At 31.7% G+C, this 19928-nt stretch overlaps 1 protein-coding gene and 2 long non-coding RNA genes across 3 annotated transcripts; all 3 read left to right on the top strand.

Annotated features, from left to right (window-relative positions):
• On the top strand, positions 4260-5104 carry LOC107608201 (NDR1/HIN1-like protein 10). Its single transcript, XM_016310065.2, has one exon. The coding sequence runs from the start codon at positions 4325-4327 to the stop codon at positions 5018-5020; it is 696 nt and encodes a 231-aa protein (XP_016165551.1). The 5' UTR covers positions 4260-4324; the 3' UTR covers positions 5021-5104.
• On the top strand, positions 5883-6573 carry LOC110264472. The gene is made up of 2 exons (XR_002350655.1): positions 5883-6222; positions 6502-6573. It is a non-coding gene; the product is annotated as an uncharacterized LOC110264472 (long non-coding RNA).
• Positions 9025-12316, top strand: LOC107608634. Its single transcript, XR_001612950.2, has 3 exons — positions 9025-9104; positions 9145-9147; positions 12226-12316. It is a non-coding gene; the product is annotated as an uncharacterized LOC107608634 (long non-coding RNA).

Here is a 19928-nt window from a genome sequence, read left to right as displayed (position 1 = left end):
ACAGTTTAAAAATGTTTAATAATAAAAAGTATTAATTAAATAATAAATATTTTAAGTAATAAAATAAATTTTGATTTTTTTTCACTAATATAACCGTATTCAACCATTCTTAATACTTATTTAAGCGAATTAATAAACTAATTAATACACCAACCTAATTTAATTACATGTGCTTTAAGCTAAACTCATATTATATATAATTCAAAACTTTGAACTTACTCTTTGCCGAGAGATAAAGTACTAATGTACCATGACTTATCACTTATATAGAGATCAAAAATAACATTGATGTTATGAATTTTAGTTATTAAGATGACAAAAATGATTATTTAATAAGATTACAAATATTCTCCACATACAAATTATTTTGACATATAAATTTATACAAGTTTCTCTAATCTAATTTACCTCACGCGCTTCTTCTTCTTTTTCTTTGCCACCCCTGACACTTCGTTATCGCCGTCACCAACACCATCATCTCCTCCTCCTCCTCGTCTTTTCATTGGAATTTTTTCTTCTCCTTCTTTTTCCTCCTTCTCCTCTATCATCTTCATTCTCATTTGTTTTCCTCCTTCTCTTCCATCATCTTCATCATTATGATCATCATCGTTATAGTCATCGTCATCTTCTACTTATACGTATTGTCGCTATCGTTGTCGTCGTTATTATTATCGTTATCGTAAAATTTTTGTCATATTGATGACGTTGATTGATCCAAAATTGATTTGGATGTGTTTTGTTGATAATTCAGTCATTTTTGTGTGTTATTTTTAAACTGAGTTTGTGTGTCGCAATCAATAAAAGAAATTCGGTGTTGGAGTTATGAATTTGAATTATTATTGTGATGAATCAGTTTCATTCTCGTTTCAGTGTATTTTAGAAAACTTTCGGTGTATTTTGGAAACCTTTCAGTGTATTGTAGAAGTTTTTTGGTGTATTTTTATTCTGATATGTTCTGCATAATTCAAAACTCTTTCTCTTCCTCCTCCTCATCTTCTACTGTTGCTTCTTCTTCTTCTTCACCACCATCATCATCATCTTTTTTTTTATTCATCTTTTTCTTCTTATTTTATATTCTCAAGTTTTTTCTTATTTTATTCTCTTAACAAAAATCAAACAAAGAAGAAGAAACACATAATGCTACAAAATTACTTAAAAGATGATGAATCCACATTCATTCAACTAAAAGAAAGAAAGAAATAAGGAAAAAAAGAAGAAAAAATGCATTAAAAGAAATATTTTTGTGCATTTGTAGCAAAATTTCGGTGTAGGAGTTCTGAATCTAAATTATTATTGTGAGGAATCTGTTCCATTTTCGTTTCGTGTATTTTTGAAAATATTTCGGTGTACTGTGAAAATTTTTCCGTGTATTTTTATTCTGATAAATTCTGCATAATTCAAAACTCTTCATCTTCCTCCTCCATCTCATCTCCTACTGCTACTTCTTTTTCATTATCATTATCATCATCATCATCATCATCTTCTTCTTCTTCTTCTTCTTCTTTATCTTTTCTTTCTTATTTTACCTTCTCAAGTTTCTTCTTATTTTACTTGAAACATATAATGCTGCAAAATTACTTGAAAAGGATGAACTTAATTACATTCATTCAACTAAAAGAAAAAAAAAAAAAGAAAAAAATGCATTAAAAGAAATATTTTTGTGCATTTGTAGCAAAATTTCGATGTAAGAGTTCTGAATCTAAATTATTATTGTGATGAATCTGTTCCATTCTCCTTTCGGTGTATTTTTGAACATATTTCGGTGTATTTTGAAAATCTTTCGGTGTACTATAAAATTTTTTTGGTGCATTTCTATTCTGATAAATTCTGCATAATTCAAAACTCTTCCTCTTTCTCCTCCCCATCTTTTACTGCTGCTTCTTCTTGTTTTTCACCATCATCATCATCTTCTTTTTTTTATTCACCTTTTTCTTCTTATTTTATTTTCCCAAGTTTCTTCTTGTTTTCCTCTCTTAATAAGAATAAAAAAAAATCAAACAAAGAATATGAAGAAACACATAATGCTACAATATTACTTGGAAGAGGATGAACCTACATTCATTCAACTAAAATAAAGAAAGAAATAAGAAAAAAAAATGCAGCACTAAAGAAAATATTTATTTGTATTTGTAGCAAGATTTCGGTGTAAAAACTAAAAAATTTTTGTGTATTGTTAAAAAATTTTGGTGTATTTTTATTCTGATAAGTTCTGCATAATTCAAAACTCTTCCTCTTCCTCCTCCTTATCTTCTGCTGCTTTTTCTTCTTCATTTTCTTATTTCGTTTTCTTATAATTTTTCTTGGGAGAAAAAATTAAATAAAAAAAATACATAATGTTGCAAAATCAATAGAAAGAGGAGGAGAAAAAATGCAACAACAACAACAATAAAAAGCATGATGATGAGAAGAAGAAGAAGAAGAAACGCGAAGAAAAAGGAGGAGAAATGCAAAGAAGAAGGAGAAAACGAAGAAGTAGGAAGAACGCGGGATATAAACATTGGAAAAGATCTGTTTCTCATTTTGTGCTATTCAATATGTTAAGGAAGCGCGTGTTTACACGCTCTCTAAATTGAGGGTTATTTTTGTTGAATTTGAGCCAACTTGTATAGACTTATATGCTAGGAAGCACCGATACGACACGCGATACGGATACGACACGACACGGATACGCCGACACGTTCTTTTTATAAAAAATTGGATACGACACGTTTAGGATACGTTGTGAATTAAAATTTAAATAATATATCAAATTAATAAAATATCATATTGTAAATATAAGAGGAAATATAGTTGCATAAAAAAGACTAAAAATTATGCAATTATTAAAAAAAATAAAAAATTTTAATCTACTCTTACCATCTCGCTAACAGAAAATGTATCAATTTCTTTTCCTCCAAGTCCATCATCCACAAATACCACAGCTTCTATGTTTGGTTCATCTAAAGATAAATACGAAACCTCACTCAGATTTGGACTGTTGTCATCAACTCTGCTTCTATTAATTATTTTATTTTTAAATTTAAATTTTGATTTGTTTTGATTTTAAAATATTTAAAAATTAAAAAAATCGGTTAATTGGGCCATAAAATCACAAAATTGGGTCGGACTCGTTCGGATTCGTGACAGTTTCACCAAAATTTTGCACCGTAAGAAGACACGCCACCGATACGCTCGTTTGAAGTATCCGTCGAGTGTTGGTGTCGGATTCGTGTCTGACACGATACGCTGGCACCATAGAAGAATCCGTGCTTCATAGCTTATATGCTAAAAAGACATGTATGTATACCAAATCTATAAAATTATTGTTGTAAGTTATGAATAAACCTACCATTAAAATCCAATATTAATTCATCATAATTAAAACAGTCGATTTATAACACACCTCAAATAATTTATTAAGTGGAGTTATAACTCACCTTAAGCAACACGTCACCCTAATATTACTAATTTTCTTAAAAAGATTCTTTAAATATTTTGAATGAATCCTTGTAATACAATATCATGAAGTACAAAGTATATGAGCATTGTAATACTACAGTAAGAACTAATTACTCCTATTTTGTGCTCCAAAAAATAAAAGACTAAATTTGCTTAGTGATAGTACATGTAATCAACCAAGTAACTAAAAAACGAAATAAATATTTGGAATTTGGGTACGCAGCGAGTCTCTAGACTTGAAGGTCTAAATGTGCATTCAAGCTTAAATAATAATTAGGATCATATCGACGCTAGTCGCCTCTGCTTACTTCCTTCTTCGATTGGGCACCATGCCAACATGTGTTAAACTGCGAGCTGCACCAAAACAACAATTCGAGTCTCCCATCCTCCTTAAAAAAGAAATAGTATAATAAGATGAATATTTCAACAAAAATTTTATAATTATTTTCCTAATAAATAATATATTACAACAACTTCTAACTTTTGTACCAAAATTTGGCGCGTCTCCATATAATTCCCACAGGAGAAATTCAGGTAAAGCTAACTACTATCGTTATTTTTACATGAACATGTATGAAACAGTCCAAAAAAATCGATTTGTTTTAATAATTTTGAAGAGAAACTTATTGAATTCATTCAGCTCGCGTGGAATTTTCTTCAGTTGGTTCGTGGCGATTTCGGAAGATATAGAAAAGAGAGAGAAACTCAATGAATTCAACAATGCTACATGTATCCAAAGATGCACCCGGTCAATTCCACAACCGCGTTAGTGCCTTCTTCTACAATTCTATTGTATATATAAACTCATCATTTCTCATCTATCTCCCTCATCATCATCACAACAATTCAATAATCACATCTATTTCTATCTCTTAATTAATTAAGCATGGCTGATAATAAGCAACCAAACTTGAACGGAGCCTACTACGGACCAGCCATTCCACCGGCTGAGCCGCCACGGCGCTACCGCCCTGACCGAAGCAGAAGAAGCTGCTTCTGCTGCCTATTCAGCGTCTTCTGGAAGATTCTTCTTGCGCTCATCGTGCTGGTGGTGATAGCAGGAGTGATATTCTACCTGGTGGTTCAACCTCGCATATTCAAGTTCTACGTCAACGAAGCAGAGATAACGAAATTCGATTACAACAGCAACACCACCCAACTCCGCTACAACATGGTGCTCAACTTCACCGCCCACAACCCAAACAAGAAGCTCAGCATCTACTACGACAAGGTTTTAGCCGAAGCCTTCTTCATGGACACGCAATTCGCCACTTCCGACGTCATCACTTTCATGAACTCCTTTAGGCAATACAAGAAGCAAACCAACGCCATGACCGGTGTTTTCTCCGGAGAACAGAACACTTTTCTTGATTATAGCCGCTACTCACAGATCAGCGATGACAAGAACAGTAGGTCTTTTGATATCTACGTGAAGCTCTACTTCAGGATGAGGTTTAGGCTTGGTGATGTTATTACTCGCACTTACAGGCCCAAAGTGAAGTGTGATCTCAAGGTTCCATTCGTCAATGGCACCAATGCTTTCACCTTCTTTACGCCCACCAAGTGCGATATTGATTTCTGATTCTTACGTTTAGGGGTGGCAATGCGTAATTTAGACAATCCTATTCGACCAAATATTTTATTCATTCTTTATTTGACTTGGTAATTAATTGTTAGATATTTTATAAAATTAATAATTTACGTACTTTCAGCTATTGTTAATAAATTTTTTTATTTAATTTAAAATTTTCAATTCTTAAATCACATAATTGGATAAAATTAAAATGTGTTTTTTGTTGTTTTTTATCAGAATTGAGAATTCAAATTTTGTATTCTTTTCATAAAAAATAGATCAACTATTAATATAATAAGTAATGCTAGGGAAACAAAAAAAATCAGTCAGAATTTGTCTTATTTAACATTTATTAATTGTCGCAACAATTAATGAATACTAGATAAGACAAGTTATAGCTGTTTTTAGCTAATTTTTTTTTGTTACCAAACATTTTCGTAATATAATTAATGAATAATTACAACACCATCTAAATTAATTTTTATATTAACAAATTGGACTACCATTACAATAAAAATTTTAACACAAATAATAAAGTATGCTTTCATATTGCAAAACTCCAAATCGATCGCTTAAATCTGTGTCTTCTTTTATTCTTTTCTTTGTGGGTTTGAGGGTTTATCTGTTAATTTAAATGAATATGAATTGTGTTGTATACTTGTGAAAGCTATGTGGTATTTTTCGAATGTTTATAATATGCGTAAGAAAAGTAAAGGTAAATGATTTTTGATCAATCAATTTTAAACTACTATAATTAATAATTAATAATAATTAACTAATATAAAATACAATTTAAAAATAATTGTTAATTTTTAATCCCTCTCCCCAATGCCTCACACTACCGTGGTTTCGTCGTGTTGCCGCTGCACCGTCCTCGTGCGCCATCGTCGGTCGTTCTTGCATCCTTCTCCACCACCTCATTTGCTGTTTGCGCAGAAAAGACAACCACCATCATACTGTTGCTTCCCCCTCCTCGCATCCCATCATGAATCGTCCATGCAGCACTCTCACATCATCGCCACTCTTCCGTTGCACTGCCGTCTAATCTGCACCACTCGCACCCACGCTGCTCGCCCGACGCATCCTCGTCACTCGCGACTCTCATCCCATCGCTCGCATCCTCTGCTTTTTGCAGTTCTATCACGCTCGAGCTATCCATGCTCGCACCGGCCCCCTCCTTCCTTGCCGATTACAAGGGCTCCGTAGACAAGGTAATATCGCTTGTGTTACTCTTTTTTGGTACAACTTATTTCTTTTCTGCTTAGCATTCTCTATGCCTTCTTTATTAGGCTTTAATAATCAGGATTCAATTTAGGATATTCACTCTTCTAAATTTGACTAATTATTATGAATTGTGAATGAAGGTGGATGCTGGAGAGTTGAAAATCAAAGAATTTTGAAGGTGATAATTACAAATGTGTTGTCTTCTTCCATGAGTGTTTGGTTTAAGGTTATAAATCTAACGCTTTATTATTTGTTTTTCATGTAAGGCTTCTGAGATTCCTAATACAGAACATGTATCAAGGCTATGCCGAAGAAAGAAGATCTAAGCTTGGTTAATAGAAATAAAAGAATGTTGGGACAGCTTTTGGGAACTCTGAAGGTGTGTTAAGACTAGTTACTTTGTTTTGCTTTTAGAAGCAATGAAAATAGAATGTTATAATCTACAAAGACTGGATTTACTGAATACATTTAAACTTTCTATTATTGATAGTACTTACTTGATTTTTATTGCTAGTACTTACAAAGTCTGAATTTATTGAATACATTTAACCTTTAATTTCATAACTATTGCTAATGCTTATTTGGTTTCTATATTTTTTTATAATCTCTGGGATGTTTCTGCTATTAAATTCTTTTGGAAATTTTTGTCTTCAATATTAATTTATCTTATTAAACAAATAGGGCTGAATTGAATTTTTTACATAAATTTTCAAACTCATGGATGAGGTTGAGAATGAGAACCTTATATTTATTTTGGAGAGAGTTATTACCAAATTTGGATAAGAAATGGCACTATATGCATTGGGCTGCTTTTATAAACATTTACTAGATTTAGACAGCTAGATTATTATAGGTTGAGTAATAATTGTGTTTTTTATTTTTAAAAGTAGATGTTTCTTTCTATATGATTGTGGATGTTTCTTTGTTTTTATAATTATTATTAGATGTTTGTTTTTTTGTTTTTAGATAGATATTTATTTGCTTATGGTTGTGTATGTGTCTTTGCTTATAGTTGCAGATAGATTGTTGCAAAAAGTCTATTTTAAAATGATTGAAGAGGAATTTGAAACAGTTGATGAATCGGATGAAGTGAAAAAGACGTGATCCAAGTGTAGCAACTATAAAGTTCACTACAAGAAAATGAAACATTTGTAACAAAAATTAGTGATTGTTACATAATAATAATATTTTGTAACAACAATATAATTTGTTACAAAATATCTTATTATTTTGTAACGACTTGATTTTTTTGTTACAAATTATATTGGCTTTTGTAACAAACCAGTGTTTTGTTGCAAAATTTTATAATATTTTGTAATAAAAGATGAAGTTGTTACAAAAGTTCAAAATATTTTGTAACAAAATCTCTATTTGTTTCAAAAACTCTAATTATTTTGTAATAAAAATTAATTTATTACAAAATTCAATATTCCTTGTAACAAGTTATTTGTTGGTCACAAAATACAAGAATTTTTGTCACTAAAAAAATTATTTTAAAATGCTAAAATCTATAAGATAATTTTATTTTATTTTAAAAATTTAATTTTTTAAAATATTATTTGTATTATTAATTAATTAATTTTTATAAAAAATTCAAGATTAAATGATTAATTTTTAAAAATGGTATATATTATTTTATATTTTTTATAAATTAATATATAATTTTTATTAATAATCAAGTTTTAAATGTTGAATAAAAATTAATTTTTTAATTAAAAGAATTAATTGTTAAACATAAATAAAAATAGTTAAAATTTAAAAATAAAAACAAATGTAAAAAGTAAAAATCCTAATTCTAATCCTCACTTTCACTCTTTATTCTGCTATTCGCCGCTCTCGTCCACTCTCATTGTCTCCACCACTCCATCTCTTACACTCAAGATCACCGTCTCATTGCAGAAGGCAAAATCGTCGTCGCTGCTTCGCTGGTCACCCTCCTTCTTTTATTTAAAATAAATTTATAACAAATATTTTTTTGTTTCATTATCCTTCGCTGGTCACCCTCTGTTTTGCCGTGCATCCGCCTCTATTTTGCCGTGCTTCTGCCACTTCTTTAACCAAGGCCAGAAATGGTTCCTGTAATAACATCCCAAGATTTTGGATAATTAAATTTTGGATAATTGGAGTTTAAATTAATTAAAATTTTTATATAATTTTATTGGATATTTGGTATAATTAAAATTATAATTTTGATAATTGAAAGATAAAAAAAATTATATAATTTAATTTAAATAAATTCTATTATGAATGAATTATGTTATTAATTTTAACTGTTAGAAATTAATTTATTAGAAATGATTAGATTGATTTTTATAAATATTCTAAGTTTAAGTCAATTAATATTTATATATAATTTTTATTATAATTAGTTTTTTTATAAATTAAAATTAAAGTTTCGGTAATAAAAAAATAATGAAAAGTTATATCATTTAATTTGAATAATTAATATTGAGTTTAAACTATATTTTATAAAAATGTGATTAATATATTATTTTATAATTTAAATTAAAAATAATTAATTGAACTTAGCAATATGTTGATGAATAATATTCTTAAATATTTTTAATGGAGTATATTTGATTTTAAAATTACTCTACCCTTTAATTTTATCAAAATATCTATTCATATTTATCCTTATTCCTTTATAAAATCTTTAATTTCTAACCCTAAATCTCAAAATTTCCAAATGAAAGAAAAAGAAACTCTAATTTTACCCTAATTCACAATTTCTCCAATTCAAATGCAGACACACACACAGGAGAGGAGAGCGTCTGAGAGAGCTGAGAAGGAAGATAGGGAGCCGCGCCCTACTGCCGATCTGCCACCGAACTGCCGCACGCGGGGAGCCATTGCCATCGCGGAGAGAGAAGTGTCGCTGATAAGAAAATAATACACGAGGATAGATAAAGGCGGTTTTCCTACTATACCTCTAAGAAACCTGTTCTTAGCAACCTAGGTCACCGGAAAGGATTCCCTACTAGACCTTCAAAGAACTTGTCCTTGACAACCTAGATCAGAGGGATGAAAATTGAATCACTCAATTTTCTCTATGCAACAAGCGAAGCAAATCACTCACCTCACTTAATCACACTAAAAAACGTGCATAAAGCACTAAGGAATTTTTATTCATCAAAAGTTATCTAAATTGTCTTACCAGAAGGTGTTTAAATAGATACCTAACAAACTAACTAAAAGATAAGATAAGATAACTCAGATTTGATCTTATTGAATTAGATCAGATCTGATTTAAATTTTAAAATCCTAAAGATATGATAACTAATTTAAATCAGATTTGATCTTATTGGATTATATCAGATTTGATTTAAATTTTAAAATCCTAAAAATACTACTAAGCAAATTATAACTAAATAAAATCTTCTAACAAACTCTAACAGAAAAATAAATTAAAATAAAAGCCTAATAAATTCGAAATAAATAATAAATTATGCCTCCCATTGAATTTGAAAAGCATTATTGGGCTTCTTACTGTCCTGACTTAGCCTATTGGGCCTTATGAGTTGTCGCCCTTTCAGCACCACTGTTTTTGAGACGAACTCTTGGTCTTCTAGATGTCTAAGACCGGCATGGTATGATTCTTCTAGTATTCAGATCTTTGAATGTGACGAGATTACAATTCTGTCCCTTAACTCTAAGATGACAAAAATGCCCTTTTGACCACGTATCATTCTCTCCCTCTTCAAAAAGATTCGTCCTCGAATCTTGCATGAGATGCTCTTCGTCCCTCCAAGAAATCCAAACCCAATCTCCGAGTTTAAATACCATGGTTTGTTGACTCTTCTCTATCCACTGAATTTTGGTTATGTCCCTCATGTGTGCAAGTTCAATTTTACCAACCATACTTTTACCATCTTGTCCAAAGTGTGCAATTTGTCTTTCTTCCTTTTCATCCCTATTAATACCTCCATAATTGACCAACGAATCTACAAAGCCTGAAAAATTTGATATAAAAACACTAGGAATTTCATGGTTAGATGTACGAGAAACTAAGGACTCTGTGGATTTCAATAAGACTAATGCACTCTTGTCTAAGCTAGAACTTTCTAGATCTCTCTCACAAGTGTGTTTATTGAACTCAGTTTCTTTTTTGCTCATTGACTCCTCTCGCTCACTATTCTCATCTTTTCTCTCAAAACTCTCGCTTTCAATCAAACATGGATTCTTTTCACTCAAACACTCAATCTCTTTCTCAATTTCTTTTCTCTCATATTCTTCAAATTGCTCACATCCCAAGGACCCAGTTAAGAAATTCTGCACTGTTGAATCTTCCAAGGACACATCACCCTCTACAGCATACTCAACAAATTCTTTCATCTCTTGCTTTGAAGAAGAATGAAAGATAGGCGTAGAAGAATTCCTCTTATTATGGCGATCTATCGTTTGTTGCACTTGCTCCCAGTCAATGGCCAATTTGACCAAATTGTCCATGGTTGTGTAACGGTAACGTTGGACTTCATCTACAAGTTCTTCATGTAATCCAAACAAAAATAGTTCCTTAAGAACCTCAGGACTCCTTTTAATATTAGCCATGTCCATCAAATATAGAAACTCCTTGTGGTACTCCATCACTGATTGTGAGCCTTGTTGTAACATAAAAAATTTGTCAAAAAATGTATTGTGGTATGATGATGGCACAAACTGCCTCCTCATGATTTTCTTCATCTTCCAGCTGCTAATTGGGCGCTTTCCATACCGTCTTCTAGATCTTCCTAATTCAGTCCACCATATACGGGCAGCATTGAAAAAATTGGCTTGTACCAGTTGAACCTTCTTTTCTTCTGAAAGGATGCAATTTGCAAAAATCGATTCTACCTTCCTTTCCCATCTGAAATATGCTTCATGATCATTCCTCCCTTTGAATGCAGGGATTTGAAACTGAGAACTCTTTTTTCGCATATGAGCTTCCTTCATCATCACTATTGTAATACTCGATCATTTTTTTATTATTTTTTTCCAGACACTGACTTAAAGATAGAATAATTGCAAAAACAAAATTAAAAAAAGAATTCTTTTTTTTTCTTTATTTTTTTCGTTTGACTCTAACGTGAATTTACAGAAATTAAAGAGAGAGAAAAAAAAAGAGACTAAACAGGATCCATGGAACGTGTAGATAAATAAGAATTTACCTACGACCTATAACTGATACCAGATGATAAGAAAATAATACACGAGGATAGATAAAGGGGGTTTTTCCTACTAGACCTCTAAGAAACCTGTTCTTAGCAACCTAGGTCACCGAAAAGGATTCCCTACTAGACCTTCAAAGAACTTGTCCTTGACAACCTAGATCAGAGGGATGAAAATTGAATCACTCAGTTTTCTCCATGCAACAAGCGAAGCAAATCACTCACCTCACTTAATCACACTAAAAAAACGTGCATAAAGCACTAAGGAATTTTTATTCATCAAAAGTTATCTAAATTGTCTTACCAGAAGGTGTTTAAATAGGCACCTAACAAACTAACTAAAAGATAAGATAAGATAACTTAATTTAAATCATATTTGATCTTATTGGATTAGATCAGATTTGATTTAAAATTTAAAATCCTAAAGATATGATAACTAATTTAAATCAGATTTGATCTTATTGGATTAGATCAGATTTGATTTAAATTTTAAAATCCTAAAAATACTACTAAGCAAATTATAACTAAATCAAATCTTCTAACAAACTCTAACAGAAAAATAAATTAAAATAAAAGCCTAATAAATTCGAAATAAATAATAAATTATGCCTCCCACTGAATTTGAAAAGCATTTTTAGGTTTCTTGCTGTCCTGACTTAGCCTATTGGGCCTTATGAGTTGTCGCCCTTTCAGCACCACTATTTTTGAGACGAACTCTTGGTCTTCTAGATGTCCAAGACCGGCATGGTATGATTCTTCTAGTATTCAGATCTTTGAATGTGACGAGATTACAATTCTGTCCCTTAACTCTAAGATGATGAAAATGCCCTCTTGACCACGTATCAGTCGCCGTTGAGCCAGAGCCGCCGCTGGGGGTTCTTCGCCGTCACCGTCTTCGTCATCCTCACGAGCTGTAGCGCCGCACAGTCCAGCCATCATGACCTCTGTGGAACCCGCGTCATTGCCGCCGTTGAGGTCTTCATCGTCTCTGTCAATGGAGGTCCGTGAACAGAAAGAAGACACCGCAGTCGTTGCGCTATTGCCCTAGAGCTCGTCGTCGTCATTGAGCAGGACGGAGATGAGAGCGAGTGCGAGCGAGAGAACAGACAGTCTTATTGAAGACCTCCCTTTGAAGGTGTCAAGTGTACAACCTTTAGATTCTGGTATTTTACCTTAAACTTCTAATTTTCATTGCTTCTATTTGCATTTACATTGTAGTTCACAATTAACTAAACTATTATTAGTATGTTTTTTCAAAAAAGAAAAGGTAATTATTGAAACCTGAGCCAAATCAATGTTGCATGTTTATTTTTTAATAAGTATGTTCCATCGTGCATTCAATCTCTGAAAGTCATGATTTAGGTATGTATTTATTCACCAGCAGTGTTAAATGAAGTAAGCTTGATGTAGGCAATTTATGACAACTTTCTTCCTATTTTTGTTCTGCAGAGCGTGAAAGAATCGAAGTTAATAAAGGGATGCGATAAAGTTTGTGTTAGCTTTCCTTAAAGATCATATATCTGTGTAGAAAATATAAAGTATAAGGTTTCAGAAAATGCATAGTTAATTTATTGTTCTTGGTTATACTGTGACTGTCCGTGAGTGTTCTTTATTTTTTTTCTTTAAGTGATGTTCTTTTTTTGTTGAAGTGTTCTTGTTTGCCTTTAATTTATATGCTTTGTTTATTACCTCTTACATAAATAATGAACACATATGCATCATTTTAATCCTGTAAAGGATAGTTAATTAGTTAGTACACATCAGGTTATGTTTGTGGGTTGTTTTATGTCTTGGTTCTCTCTTTGACTTTGAGCATTACTTATCATTCTTGTGTCTAGCTCTCCTATATATAGTTGTCTATTAGCCTGAGAGTTAGTCATCTTGTATATTCACAACTACATTGATTATCCATAATGTTCTCCCATTTCATGTTTCTTGTGCACAAAGCTTTCTCCATATATCTCTTTTGTGGTTCTATTTTATTCTCTGCTTTTGCATCATATTGCATTACTGCATAAGCATTTTGGAAAGCTTTCTAATCCATTTAACTATTCACTAGTATAATCATAGTTCGTAAATACCTTATCTTTATTTTAACATAGATATCTTAAAATTGTTTCTAAGGTTCTTTAGGAAGATTTGACAAATGCTACTTCGTGGAATGATTCGGATAATGGGATTTTATCTGATTTTGGACTTTAATGTGTAGACTAAGCAATCAACATTTGGTGCTTATTCCTATTTGAACTACTGCTTTGGTATGAGCTTATCAAGGGCTAAAAATATGACTTTTCCCTGTTATGATTTTTTTTTAATTTTTTATTTTGTTAATTGTTACTTTCTTTTTGTGACTACATAATCTTCTTGTCTATTACTTGTTTGGCAGAATATTTCAGCTCAGACAGATGGTGAAGAGCAAGAAATTACAAGTACTCATTCTAGCACAGGGCCATCTAGTCATGGAACTAATGGAAGAGCTGTATTAGTTTATGTTTAGTACTCTATATATACACCCATATATAGAAAAGTATTTCTAACTATTAATTTATCATGCAACTGACTTTGGAATGATTTATTAAGTGGTAATATAGAGCATGTTGTCATTCTAATGCTGGACAAAATGAGTTACTAGACACCATGGGTTGGATCCCATTGTTTTCCTAATTCACAGATAGTTTTCTTATGTTAAACAGTGACAAGTGATTCTTGCAAAAATATTCTATCATAATTATTATGATTATTTAAGTTAATAGTGTGAGATTATGCAGATTTTTTTAATAAATTACTTTGTCAAGTATAAACTCTACTCTTCAATTGTTATATCGATAGGTGGAAGCCATCAAAAGAATTGCTGAGTATGTTGCTCAACTGAAAAAGAGTTGGAAAAAGACATGGTAAGAATTTTAGAGTTCGTATTCATTGTTGAATAATACGAGTATAGTTTTTTGTTTTTCCTGTGCATTTTTAAAGATAAACAAATTTTGTTTCTTAAGCTATTGTTTTTGGGTTGGTGGTCTTTTCAGGTGTGTGGCACTTATTAGAAGCTTCTCCATGAGAAAGGAGCTGTATGAACATGATAGAATTTGTAAGGGTTAAGTACGATTTTGGTCCCTAAGGTAGAGGCTGAAAATTTATTTCGTCCCCAGCCTTTTTTTCGCTACAAAATGGTCCCAAAGGTTTTACTTTGTTTTAAAATCGTCCCTTTTACTAAAATTTTAATTTTTATTACCAAATTACCCCTAATTTAAAAAAAAAAAGGGTTAAAGGCTAGGGAACAGGGGAAGGGTTAATCACTCAATCAGGTTGGGGGAGGTGGGTTTTTAATGGAAGAAGAAGGAGAAGGGAAGGTGGGGAAGGGAAGGGGAAGGGAGTCCGCCGCCGCTGCTCTCCGTCGTTCGGTCGCTGGTCCTCGCCGCTGCTCTTCGACGTTGACGCCAGCATATCCGGGAGGGTGGACGTCGTGCGCTGCTCGCCTCTCGCCGTTTCTGCTTCTCCTCCTTACTCGATCGCCGGTCGTCGCTGCTCCTCGCCGGTAGCTGCTGCTCCTCGCCGGTCGCCGCTGCTTCCGATTGGGTTTGCTGTCTTCTTGGTCTACTTGGCAATCATTTCTATCACTGGAACTGGGATTAACCCAACTAAGAGCCTTGGTGCTGCCATCATCTTCAACAGAGACCATGCATGGAATGATCATGTATGTCTTCTTCGTTTCTGGATCTTTTTCTCACTCATTTCTTTTTGAATTTCATATCTCATTTTCTTCATTGCAGTGGATTTTCTGGGTAGGGCCTTTCATTGGAGCTACTCTTGCTGCCGTGTACCACCAGACAGATAGTCATCCGATTTTGCTTCTGTTTATGCTTCTGATTACATTGATTTTTCTTCTGATTATATTGGGCCTTTCTTTGTGTTTTTGCTTCTATTTATGATTCTATTTCACTCTTATTCTGATTCTATTTATGTTTTTGATTACATTGATTTTGCTTCTGATTTTATTATTGTTACTGCTGGTGTTGTTGTTCTTCTGCTCCTGGTTATTGTTGCTTCATTATTGCTGTTGTTTCTGTTTCTGGTTGAATTTGGGGAAGAAGGGGAAGGGAAAAGGGAATGGGAAGGGTTGTTGCTTCATTATTGCTGCTATTTTTGATTTGTTTCTGGTTGAATTTGGGGAAGAAGGGGAAGGGGAAGGGTATTTTAGTCCGAAGGACGATTTTAAAACTAAGTTAAACGTTTGAGACCATTTTGTAGCGAAAAAAAGGCCAGAGACGAAATAAATTTTTATCCCCTACCTTAGAGACCAAAATCGTACTTAACCCTTGCTGTAGTTTACATTTTGGAGATTTATAATTCCTTGTTTTTCTTGTCCTATGTATCTATCTAGTTCATTAGGGTTCTTCAATGTGTCTTGTTAGTTTGTACTTTAAAGTTTATATATTGAAGATTTATAAAATAATCTTAGTTAAATGAAAGATATTTGAACTATCTATGTTATTATATATTATATAAATGTTGACTTGCTGAGTAAATTAGTTAATATATTACATAATTAAAAAATAATATAATTTGACAAATTATGTGTATAATTTGTATTAAAAAATTATTACAAAATAAATAGTGTTTTGTAACTAAAGAAAAAATGTTACAAAATCAAGTTACATTTTGTAACAAAATTTTATAATAGGAAAAAATATATTGTCACAAAAAATATTTTGAAGATCAAAATTTGTTATCACTTTTGTAACGATTTTTGGTTTTTTGTATCAGAAAAATTTGTTACAAAATATTACTTTGAATTGTAGCAGTTCTATTTTTTGTTACAAAAACTTTTTGTAACGGAACATACTGCAACAGCTCTTTTTTTCTTACAAATATTACTTTTTCTTCTAGTGGTTATTCTTTGTTTAGCTAATTATTGTATAGTAATTATATAGCAATTTTCTAAACAATGTAGCTTCACTCTTCAGGGACATCATGAAGAGCCAAAAGCAATATGCAAAAATCTACGTCAAATGTTTCTTTTGTTAAACAAATGAATGTTTCTTTTTATACCTAAATAGATGATTCTTTTTGTATTACTTTTGGTCATGATGAATTCCTGTATCTACAGTGTTGCAAATTGTATGGATAAGTTGAATGAATATTATGATTTCTTTCATTGCATCTTAGAATGGTGAAAGAAACATTTAGTATAAAAAGAATCATCCATTTAGTATAAAAAGAAACATCCATTTATTTAATAAAAGAAACATCTGACGTAAATTTTTGCATACTGCTCTCGGCTCTTTAGGATGCCTCTAGAAAGTGAAAGCAAAACAAAGCAATTATGGTCAAGGTGTATGCAATAAATAAATAGCCATCTATGTCTATTATATATTAACTATAAAAATGTTCATAAGTAACAACAATTGAATTAATAAGTACAATATGAGTTCAATTACTTCAAAGTTAATTTCCTTCTTAAATGATGATTCCTTTTAAAAGAATAATCCATTTAGTATAAAAAATATCTATTTGTTTAACAAAAAAACATGTGACGTAAATTTTTGCATGAACATTCAAGTTGCCTACAAGAAAAAAGATACTAAGTAGGACTAAAATAAAAATACATCCAATTCTAGTATTATAAAAATCCACAACTGTAACTCAAGAAAAATCTCAAAATGTATCAAAAGTGTCTCAAATGATGACGTCATCACATGTATATATTATGATGGATTCCACTCTTTGCATGATTTTTAGGTTTCAGACTTAAATCGAACTTTAAATCTGGCAAAATTAAACTAACTCTAGTCTAATTTTTATCCCAAACTCGCAAATCACATTAAAAAGTAACTAATGCAGCATGTGCACACATCATCCATCAAAACAGGAAACATTAAATCAATATTATAAATATTAGTAGCATCCACCCATTGAACGAAAAAGAATAGTTCTATAGCAAATTTAAAAAACCTGATATATCACAAACAAAATATTCACATTTTCGTTTATAAATCTCATCTTTGCCAACGTGTTCATTTTCTTCTAGCAATTTCATATGATTAAATTCACACCGAACTTTGAATAAATCAAAATTAGGTTAAATTAGAACTAATCTTTAAAAAAAAACAACAATCTTATGGTAAAAAAAGCATCCATGATCATTCAGTAAGAATCATCCATTCACAACAAAAAGCAACATCCAATAAATTATAATTGAATCATATGCATACTCAACAAAAATAGACATCAATTTGCATGATTAAAAACATCCAACAATTGAGATTAGAGACAAATCCATTTATCAATCCACCAAAAATCAGAATATCTTCACATAAGAATCAGTATACATTCTTCTAAAACCAGAAATAGAACAGAAGCATCTTCTATTACTTAAAATCCTAACAATATAATAACCAATTGGAGAACACCTTTGGTGAATTCAGCAAAATTAAACATAAATCGACAATAACCACAGTTCCTGAATCCTAGCACAGATTAGCAACATCCATTTTCTAATGAACCCTAACATGCACTAACCTGTCAGCGTCGAATGAGGTGGTTCATGTGTAGCAGCGTGCGACAGAGATGGAAGCCACGGGCGTCCTGACGACAGCGCCGGCTTTCACGATGCCGTGATGAATGCTGAAGGTGGCGAATGTTGTTGACGCATCTACCGAAGAAGACGAGTCCATGACGGTGTCTTCGACTAGCATCTGATGCAAAGGCGGTAGCAAGTGGAGTCACAGTCAACGGGGATGGCTTCCTCGCATGCGAAGGCAGCGGCTTCTTCGCTGGAGTACTGGACACGCTGATTGGGGTTAGTGGTGGGAGAGAAGACGACTAGGGGCGAGATGCAGAACACGCCGCCATGGAGAAGAAGCTCGACGATGGTATGGAGCTGGAGAGAAAAGAGCTGCGATTGAAGACGAGTCCGCGTGGTGAGTGAAATGGTGAGTTTTTGAATTCTTCACGGTAATTAGAGTAAGAGTAAATTATCGTTTTTGTCTCCCTAACGTTTAAATCGTCCTATTTGTATCTCTAACATTTGTAAAAGTGATTCAATGTTATCCTGCCATCAATTACACATCATGATCGCTTTAGTTTGAGTTTAAAAAATCTCTTCTTGAAGTTAGAATACAAATGTCTGGGATAGAATCGATGATCTACTCCGAAAAATAGCTCATCAAATGTTGAAACTAATTCCTACAATATTTACATAATTCATTTTTCTAGGAATATAATTGAATTTAAACACAAATAGTGGATATAATATTAAAATAGAACACATCCAAGTGAGACCTAATTGAGAATGAATACATTCAAGTGAGAATAATTGAAAAATATAATCTGATTTGTTAGTATAATTGATAGTAGGATAATATTGAATCACTTTTATAAATGTTAAGGATACAAATAAGACGATTTAAACGTTAGGGACACAAATAAGACTTACCCCAAACATTAGGGACAAAAATGATACTTTACTCTTAAAATAAAAGCTAAGTATTTAGGTAAATAATTTTTTGGCCATTTAAACTTTAGGGTCCAGTCTATTTAAATTGACTAATAGTTGACAGATACTGAATTGATTATCTAACGGAATTATATTCTGTAATAAGACCTACCAATAGAAATATATATTCCTTATTAAGATCTACATATAGTATTTGGTAATAGTGTAATACCTAATAAGTCTAAATTATAATATATAATATCTAAGTGAACCAGGCTATTATATTATATTTTTTAAAGGATCTGAACAAAGTGAATATTGCAAGGGCGACATTGAATTCATGAATTGCAGAGTCAAACCCAAGTTGCACAACCAAACATCTACGATCTAAAAGCATTAAGCAACAACCAAAATTGACCTCGTTCATAAATATAGTGGACCTCCTAGGAATTTTATGTCAGATAGTACCAGAAACAAAATAAGAAATTCATCTTATCCTCTTGGTTTGACTATTTTTCAGTGCGTTTGGTATGCGATCTGGAACACATGCATAAGTAGTTAGTTAGGTCCATTTATATTCTAATACTATTTATCTTCTTCCCCAGTTCTAGAATAATCTTCATCGTCGCAAAAAGTAAAGCCGAGCCCCCACATTTCTTTCTATCTGCTCATGTTATTAGATGTTAAGGTACGAATGGATTTTTTTTAATTTTTCTAATTGAGGATATAAAATGTAATTTTTAGGCTGATTTTTTTAGAAATAGAATAACAATGTGTATAATATATTGTAATGGCAAGATGTCGTTTTTTTTTTTATGGATGTTGTTTTTTTAATTTTTTTTATTTTAATTATGAAATCTGACTCTCAAATTTAAAGAGTTATAACATTATTAAAAAAAATCTTATCCTCAAATTTTATAATGGATGAGTTGTGGATTTTGTAGGATACAAATTTAAAAGTTAGTTTTGTATATTAAAAAAAATAAAAATCTAAAACAAATCTGAAAATTAAATTTGTGTATCCAAAATTTGATCATTTAAATTTTTGATATCTAACTCTATATCATAGTGAAATATACCAAATCTCAATAAAGCTAGAAAATATAATTATTGGCTC

Source organism: Arachis ipaensis, chromosome B07, assembly GCF_000816755.2.
Source record: "Arachis ipaensis cultivar K30076 chromosome B07, Araip1.1, whole genome shotgun sequence".
In the NCBI taxonomy this organism is placed as follows: domain Eukaryota; kingdom Viridiplantae; phylum Streptophyta; class Magnoliopsida; order Fabales; family Fabaceae; genus Arachis; species Arachis ipaensis.
The sequence above is the reverse complement of the archived record's forward strand: the minus strand, read 5'-3'. Positions and strand labels throughout refer to the sequence as shown.